Source organism: Mya arenaria, chromosome 12 (genome assembly GCF_026914265.1).
Source record: "Mya arenaria isolate MELC-2E11 chromosome 12, ASM2691426v1".
NCBI lineage: Eukaryota > Metazoa > Mollusca > Bivalvia > Myida > Myidae > Mya > Mya arenaria.
In genome coordinates, this window is record NC_069133.1 from 60,365,905 (window position 1) to 60,375,089 (window position 9,185).

At 38.2% G+C, this 9,185-nt stretch overlaps 2 protein-coding genes across 2 annotated transcripts; both read left to right on the forward strand.

Annotated features, from left to right (window-relative positions):
- Window positions 1-653: 653 nt before the first annotated feature.
- On the forward strand, window positions 654-1,709 carry LOC128211144 (uncharacterized). Its single transcript, XM_052915586.1, has 2 exons — window positions 654-957; window positions 1,215-1,709. Exons 1-2 carry the CDS (start codon window positions 821-823, stop codon window positions 1,678-1,680), a joined length of 603 nt encoding a protein of 200 aa, XP_052771546.1. The 5' UTR covers window positions 654-820; the 3' UTR covers window positions 1,681-1,709.
- A 4,997-nt stretch (window positions 1,710-6,706) lies between these two features.
- On the forward strand, window positions 6,707-8,461 carry LOC128210852 (keratin-associated protein 16-1-like). Its single transcript, XM_052915205.1, has 3 exons — window positions 6,707-7,079; window positions 7,206-7,484; window positions 7,968-8,461. The coding sequence occupies exons 1-3, from the start codon at window positions 6,707-6,709 to the stop codon at window positions 8,459-8,461; spliced, it is 1,146 nt and encodes a 381-aa protein (XP_052771165.1).
- Window positions 8,462-9,185: the final 724 nt, after the last annotated feature.

Sequence of the window (9,185 nt, forward strand, 5' to 3'; positions counted from 1 at the left end):
GGGGGTGGTATTGAAGCCTGCAACGGTACTTATTTGAGTTGATGATACTTGATTGCAAACTGATTCATCGAAGTATCTAGCATTATGAGCCATTCCCGATGACCTCATAGTGATTTACCATGACCTAGAGAGAATAAGCCGCTGTGTGCACTACCCTTTTACTAAGTCAACTTTTGTATTATAAGTTTTAACTGAATGACAACTGATATGGATAACTATTTTAGAAAAGAACAGTCAGACCTTCAACTGGTGTATATGGAGATGAAAGTACCTGTCATGTGAAATATGTGCACAAAATAGAAACTCTATTTTATAGCATTTATTATAAAGAAATATAAACGTTTAAATTTTATTCATCAGTTTAAAAATACTTAAAAAGAAATTAAGATGCTTCTGTAATACGGCACTAGAAATTAACGTCTTAATAGAATTTCTAATGTCGTAATTTTAAGTAATATCGATGATCTCTACTATTGCATTATCATTTACTGTAACTTTATCAAGTTTAAACTATCCGATATCAATCACGTGACCGTGTACGTAGTCCGCTAGATACGTTGTATAAATTTTACTTCTTTGTTTGGAAGAGGGCGGAAGGAACTTGCATTTAAATGTGGCAGGAATATGGCATCAAACTTTGAACCCTCCATTCAGAGGGGCTGTGATTTCATCCATGATTTCGCCTGTTCTCCTTGCGAAGAAGATGGACTGAATACGGAAGCTCAGCATTTCTGTAATCAGTGCACAAAATATTACTGTGATAACTGTGTTCCGGTTCACAACAAACTACAAAAGACACGCAGTGCTCGACCGGAAGGACATGAAGAAATGGGCGGCGGCACCAGAGGCGTTGGACGTACTGGAGAGATGCGAGATACATCCCGGTAAAGCCGTGGAGCTCGTGTGTGTCGACCATGACCAGCTGTGTTGTCATGGGTGCGTCGCCGTGAATCAAAGGTAGGGTTTGGGGTCTACTATAATAGAATTTGTATCCATCTCTTTAGTAGACATTCTGACTGATATGCTTCTGATAAACCCAAACAAACAAATAATCATATCTGCACGAGCTACCCTGTTGCAGTTTCAATTTTGTTCGATAAGTTATCAAACAATGCATAGATCGAACCTTTTTGTTTTTACATTATAAATAGGCAAGAATAATCACATTTGATAAGACTTGAATTTGTTCCATGTATTAATAATTTATTTTCCAGACAATGCTCATCGATACAGCACATTCCAGACGTCGCACAGGGCATCCGGGAAGATCCAATGTTTACTCAACTACCACAGAAGGTAGCTGATCTAAGAAAGCAATTGGAAAATATGCAAGACGCCAGAAAGAAAAATGGCGCCGCGTTGAGGAAAACTCGGGCTGTAATTGTTGATGAAATAAGGACACTGCGAAAAAAGATTAACGAAATTCTTGACAGGATGGAGAAAACAACTGTGCAAGAACTGGACGATCTGATAGCGAAACAAGTAATGTCCATACAGAAAGATATTGACTTGTGCACGCAAATGGATGAAGATATGAAGAGCTTGATAGATGCGATCGAAAACGAAAAAAAAACTCTGGCGAACCCGCCTTGTACATTGGATGTAAGAAGTGTGAAGATAAGCTTAAGGAGGCAAAAGAAGTTGTACATAGAATGTCAGCAGTTGAAACGTACAATATAACATATCAGCCCGACAAAGCAATAGAGGAATTCTTCTCCTTTGTAGAAAGGTTTGGAGTATCAACTGAATCTGTTTCTGTTGTTGAACAGATCCAACCAGAACATGTTTTCCAAAGCCTAGGGTTCAAGGAGTACAACGTTAGAATGAGTTCAGACAAAGATACATGTGATATCTATGGCGTATGTGAATTGTCTGGTGGATATATTGTTATCACAGATTTGACCAACTGTAAAGTGAAGCTCCTGGACCTTGGATACCGGGTTGTCGACCACTGTGATGTCCCCAAGTTTCCATGGGATGTGTGCCACATTGGCGGGGATGAAGTTGCAGCTTGTATAAATTGCGATGATAATATATGCGAACTTCATTTCATGGATATTACAAATGGGAAACTGGTTGTTAGGAGGAAGTTAAGTTTTACTCATAGATGCTATGCCGCAGCTCACAATGGATCGGCTTTACATCTCATCTCGCACCGCGCTCTACGTCTATACGATGTCGGGACAGCTGGTGAAGAAGCTGTGCGAGAACAACACGGGTCGGAAAACGGTGAGGACGTCTGCCATTAGTAACGATGGGAAGAGAATATACGTAACAAACGACTCAAATAACGAACTCATCACACTAGACAACATGGGCAACACGCTGGCCACACTCACCGACCCTGACATGCGCCACCCTTACGTGGTACACGTGACGTCTGCTGGACACGTGTTTGTTTGCTGTTGGTTGTCCCAAACAGTGCTACAAGTTGGCAAGGACGGGGAAAGGAAGTTGTCAACACTGACCAAAAACGATGACGGAGTAAAATTCCCCAAAGCTTTGGTCTTCAGCAGCCATATTTCCTCTCTGTTTGTCGGCGGGCAAAGGGACAAGCTTCTCGTCATCAAATTAAAATGAAAACCAATACAAATATGTTTTACTGTATTTTGTAAATTAAAAGGAACGACCGATATGGGATAGTAACGCACATAATCTATTCTAATCATTTTTCTTGTCGATGATAAGGAAAACGTTCATCACCTGTTTACAGCATTCTATCAGACGTATCTTTCCCGCTTTAAACCATATATCTATATAGCATACTTTATTGTATAAATGTGTTTTAAATAATTTGTATGGAAGATTATGACCTTGAATATTTGTATGACATAATGACGATGAGCGATATGACCAACGAGCGTATCGTACGATCATTTTCGAAGACTTTATACTTGGTTGTTGCGAGATTTATTTTGGAAAGAAATATTTTGGTTGGAAATATCATTCTAGCCTAGGCTTATTAAGATTTTACAACATACACTATTAAATTCTATTTATGACACTTGCTTAGTATTCAAGTCGTGATCTTACAATGTTTTGTCTCACGTTTGTTGATTGACACAATGCCCCCGATATGTGTAACCATCTTTGCTATCTAACTTAGAGAAATCCCAATTGTATTTATCAGTAAACTCGAGAAATATCATGTTTCTAAAAATCACCAGCTCTCCAATCTAACATCAATCTAATAGACACGCAGTTATTTTTCTTTCTTTAAAAGTTGAAAAAATAGCAATTTGTGTGTGTGTTCAGTGGTCGAGATGTGTATAAGGCCACACCAAATTAATGTTTCGTTCCTCGGATTTTTGCCCAAAAAAATGGAGCGAGCGAGCGAAAAAAAATGTCAGTTTTCATAAAAACCGAAGCGAGCGAAGAGCGATAAATATATTTTTCCTTATATTCAATATAAATAAGAAAGATTGTTCAATATAATTTCCCTTAAACCCATTTTAATGCCATCTTGAACTGAACCTCTAATGGATATTGGGGAAATGTCGGAATACATACTATTTATTCTTCCGTGTTTAGTACAAACATTATATGGATAAATCTAATTTCTTATATAATTAAAACCAACTTAAATATGACGATCATTCATAATAAGAAATAACCCTGCTTTTAGTAAAAAGTTTGAAACGACTTATATAAATCTACCTGAATCAGTTTCATCATATGCAACTGTATTTAGACATAACTTAGGATTGATTTTGGATTTTTTAAAAGTGATCACTTACACAGGCATCATCAAACATCAGACTCCATATAACATACACTAAATTTTGATTTTATTATCACAGGAAATGCAATGACAAGTGCTTATTAAAACAAAAAGAACAAGGATATTTTTTAGAGTATTTTTTTTTTGGTTATTTAGATGCACCAGCCAATTGTATATGTGGAAGGGAACAACATAAATTCAGAGAAAATGAAAACTATGTCGGGTGTCCCTCAAGGATCAATACTCGGTCCCTTACTTTTCCTAATATACATCAATGATATGCCTTTAATTTCTTCCAATTCATGTATTGACTTATATGCAGATGATTCCACGTTATACAAAATAGGTCCAAGTATATTAAGCATTCAATCAGATCTACAAAAAAGTCTTAATAGTGTGAACTGTTGGTGTAAGACAAATAATATGTCAATCCATCCATCAAAAACCAAATGTATGATTCTATGTACTAATTATAAGGCAAAACATGCATTGCAACTTGAACTATCAATAGATGGATTGTCAGTAGAAAACGTGAAATGTCAAAAGGTCCTCGGGGTGCATGTTGATCAGACATTGCCATGGCATACACATGTTAAGACTGTAGTGAATAAGCTTAATTCAAAATTGGCACTTCTAAGAAGATTAGCATATTATTTAACAGACGAGATGAAATCATTGTATTATAATGCATATATCATGTCAAACATGGAGTACTGTTGTAGTGTCTGGGGACTTACACATTCCTCAGATACCATAAAAATCACTAATATTCAGAAAAGAGCGATTAAGCTAATAATGAAGTCGGGAACTAGCCACTGTGGAAACATGTTCAAACAGTCTGAGTTGCTATCTTTTGAAGACAGGTGCTATTATAATCTTTCATTACTTGTTTTCAAAAGCATGAAATGTTTGACTCCTTCGTACTTCACAGAATTGTTAACATTTGCCAAAAATGAGCACTATAACTTGCGTTCTTCAGAAAACAAGGATCTTTTTGTTGTAAAACCTAGAACAAACTATATCAAAAATACATTTGCCTATAAAGCAATGAAAATTTGGAATTATCTTCCTACATACATTAAATGTCAAGATAAGCTACCAGCCTTTAAACATTAAAAGGCTACTTATTGGCAAAATAATTTTATCACATGAACAAAAAATCTTGACACTTTATTTAATTCACATTATAATAAATAGTTCATTGTTTACATGAATTTGTTAATGTACGTATGTGACATTCTTACTACCAAATATGTAAATATATTGATTGAATGTGGAATTACTGAATATATCTACATTATTTACAGTATGAAATTATTGTAATTTATAATCATCATATTAAACTGAGTTGTGTTTGTCGAAGAAATGTATGATAGTGATAGTGTGATTGTATGTTTTGTATGTTGCTTAATATGTAACTTAGTATATGTGTTTTTGTAATACTTTTTGTGTGAAGGCCATGCTGGAAATAAGTAGTATGTCTGTAATGATTGTACACTTAGTATGTAACCGTCGTTAAATAAAGTTGTTGTTATTATTATTATTATTATTATTATTATTATTATTATTATTATTATTATTATTATTATTATTATTATTATTATCCAGACCAGTGTGTATATCGCTTTTAGTGAAAAGATATTAGTTTAAAACAGTTTTGTCAGAATTTGATCAAAATGAGCTTTATACATCAATTTGGACCAAACAATGATTCATGTTCCAGTTAAGTTGACCTGTCATCTTCAGCATCGTCGTAACGAGGTAAAATTTTGGTCCCTTGTATTATAATTTGAATAAAATAGTACTTATAGTAGAAGTTTATCATTCCGCTTTCCATTCAAAACGAGTCACTATTAATTACGCAATATAATCGCTACCAGTCTCAGAGACACATGCTTTATTGCATAATGATTGCTTTAATTAATGATCCTTTAGTGCATGAGACGATTAACAATGACTTAATTCAAGCATGCTCAAAACATATTTATTGTCAAAAATAAGATTTAATTTCCAAACTTCGAGCCACATTGTTTAAATCGTATACCGGAAGCCGCCATTTTGATTGAATTTATTGAAACCCATGCTAAACCGATCGATATACAGTATAAAAACACTACGCACCGGTAACTTCTCTTTACAAAAAAAACGAAAACTAGCGTAGAAAAATTATACTTGATTATTTTTAGCCTTTTAATAAATTATTACCTGAAAAAAATCTGCTTGGCGATCAAAATGGGGGTGCGGGCGCACAAAAAAATGTTTTTTTACATTTTCAAAAAAATAGCGGTAAATCCGCGGAACGAAATATCAATTTGGTGTGGCCTAAAGACAATATAAAATGAAAACAAAAAATGACTTCAAAACTTATAATGAAAAACAACTCAAAATATTTATACTTTTAGTTAGGAGTTACCTCCGATTAAAGAGTTTGTGTTGTAATAGTGAACTAGTTTCTTTATTAAATACTTTTAAGTAGTTATATCATTGACTTGAGATACACATAATTTTACAGGTAACAATAACCACGTACAATTAGTACGTGATTATTGTTACCTGTAAAATTATGTTTATCTCAAGTATTAAGCTATGTACCAATATATCTTTTCATCTTGAAATGGAATTGTTGTGTACTGATTGATAGCGACATAATTAATATATTCGTTATAGATGATATGTGTCATTCATGAATCCATGCATGTTGTATCCTCATGCACCTGGTTGTTGCATATGATAATAATGAAAGACATGTTTTGGTGTGAATTTTGCTAGTGTGTCCGTCAGGGACCTATCTACAAACGAAGTCACAACATCAATAGCAGAAACTACATTAGAGAGATTAAAACAAAGATGACGAAATCAGAAGTTGAACCTAAAAGTGACAATTTAGTTGCCAAACGATTGAGTTGCATTGTACGAATAATGAAATTATTCAAGACTGCGCTAGACAGTCTTTGAAAGTGCCGATCCTGCATTCAAAAGTCAGAAATGAACCGATGGGTTTCTGTGGCCTACACTTCTAAAAGCCTACCCACAGACGCCCGTAGTAAGTGTACCCACACAGCGACAAGCATGCCCACAGACGCCCCTAGTAAGTGTGCCTACACATCTACAAACATGTCCGCAGACGCCCCTAGAAAGTGTGCCTACACATCTACAAGCATGTCCGCAGACGCCACTAGTAAGTGTGCCTACACATCAACAAGCATGTACGCAGACGCCCCTAGTAAGTGTGCCTACACATCTACAAACATATCCACAGACGCCCCTAGAAAGTGTGCCTACACATCTACAAGTATGTCCGCAGACGCCCCTAGTAAGTGTGCCTACACATCTACAAGCATGTACGCAGACGCTCCTAGTAAGTGTGCATACACATCTACAAGCATGACGGCAGAAGCCCGTTGTTAGTGTCCCTAAACATTAACAAGCATGTCCGTAGAAGCCACTAGTAAATGTGCCTACACATTGACATGCATGCTCGCAGACGCCCGTAGTACGTGTGCCTGCACATCAACATCCATGCTCGCAGACGCCCGTAGTACGTGTGCCTGCACATCAACATGCATGCTCGCAGACGCCCGTAGTACGTGTGCCTGCACATCAACATGCATGCTCGCAGACGCCCGTAGTACGTGTGCCTACACATTGACATGCATGCCCTCAGACGCCCGTAGTACGTGTGCCTGCACATCAACATGCATGCCTGCAGACGCCCCTAGTACGTGTGCCTACACATCTACATCCATGCCCGCAGACGACCCTAGTAAGTGTGCCTTCACATTTACATGCATGCCCTCAGACGCCCGTAGTAAAAGTGCCTGCGCATCAACATGCATGCCTGCAGACGCCCGTAGTAAGTGTGCATACAAATCTATATTCATGCCCGCAGACGCCTGTTGCAAGTGCGCTACACATCTACAAACATGTCCACAGAAGCCCGTAGTTAAAGTGACTGCACATCAACATGCATGCCCGCAGACGCCCCTAGTAAGTGTACCTACACATAAACATGCATGCACGCAGACGCCCCAAGTAAGTGTGCCTACACATCAACATGCATGCCCGCAGACGCCCCTAATCCGTGTACCTACATATAAACATGCATGCACGCAGACGCCCATAGTAAGTGTGCCTACACATCAACATGCATGCATGCAGACGCCCCTAGTCCATGTGCCTACACATATATGCATTTACGCAGGCGCCCCTTGTAAGTTTGCCTACAAATCAATATCCATACCCGCAGACGCCCCTAGTAAGTGTGTCTACACATCAACATGCATGCCCGCAGACGCCCCTAGTACGTGTGCCTATACATCAACATGCATGGCCGCAGATGTCCATAGTACGTGTGCCTACACATATGCATGCATGTACGCAGACGCCCATAGTAAGTGTGCCTACACATCAACATGCATGCCCGCAGACGCCCCTAGTAAGTGTGCCTACACATCAACATCCATGCCTGCAGATGCCATTAGTAAGTGTGCCTACACATCAACATGCATGCCCGCAGACGCCCCTAGTAAGTGTGCCTACACATCAACATCCATGCCTGCAGATGCCACTAGTACGTGTGCCTACACATCAACATGCATGCCCTCAGACGCCCTTAGTAAGTGTGCCTACACATCAACATGCATGCCCTCATACGCCCCTAGTACGTGTGCCTACACATCATCATACATGCCCGCAGACGCCCCTTGTACGTGTGCCTACACCTTTACATTCATGCCCTAAGACGCCCGTAGTAAAAGTGCATGCACATCAACATGCATGCCTGGAGACGCCCGTAGTAAGTGTGCATGCGCATCGACATCCATGCCCGCAGACGCCCCTAGCTAGTGTGACTACACATCTGGAAGTATGCCCGCAGACGCCCCAAGTTTATATGGCTATACACCTTAAAGCCTGCCCACAAACGACACTGCTTATTGTGGCTCCACATCTAAACGTATGTCTGTCGTCTTGTGTCCCGTAAAAAGTCTTATTTTATGTTTTGGCTGTTGGTCTTGCCCCTGTAGTTACGATTGAACTATGTGTCCTAGCATATATTACTACCGATCCTAATTTTCGAAGAAATTGATCTGTAATATACTTATTTAGGTAACATCCAACTAAAAGTTGGCTTTGGGTGAATAGTTAAAGTCGCGATAAATCCGGCTACGGAGAGCCATAACACTATTAAGCGTTCGGAATGAAAGTTTATTATTTTGGCGTAAATATAAAATGTATCCCAATACACCGTAATTTGTTGCATCCGACCCTGTTATTGTTTGTTTTTGGCACGACATACCTCTTCAGACATGTTTTTTTTTCCTAATAGTTTTGAGTATTTCTTTCGGTTGTTTATTGTGACGACAAAAAGAGTGAACATACTGTTCTTATAGAGCGCCTAGTTGAAGACGCACAATAAAGGTCTATGTATATAATTATAATACATACTCGTGTTTAATTCATTTGA

Bases quoted from the DNA above. Each gene is read 5' to 3' on its own strand.
- LOC128210852 (XM_052915205.1), top strand. From the start codon at position 6,707: ATGAACCGATGGGTTTCTGTGGCCTACACTTCTAAAAGCCTACCCACA. The intron at 7,080-7,205 runs GTAAGTGTGCAT...GCATGCTCGCAG, and splicing joins CATGTACGCAGACGCTCCTA to ACGCCCGTAGTACGTGTGCC. The intron at 7,485-7,967 runs GTAAGTGTGCCT...CCATACCCGCAG, and splicing joins CATGCCCGCAGACGACCCTA to ACGCCCCTAGTAAGTGTGTC.
- LOC128211144 (XM_052915586.1), top strand. From the start codon at position 821: ATGAAGAAATGGGCGGCGGCACCAGAGGCGTTGGACGTACTGGAGAGA. The intron at 958-1,214 runs GTAGGGTTTGGG...TTTATTTTCCAG, and splicing joins TGCGTCGCCGTGAATCAAAG to ACAATGCTCATCGATACAGC.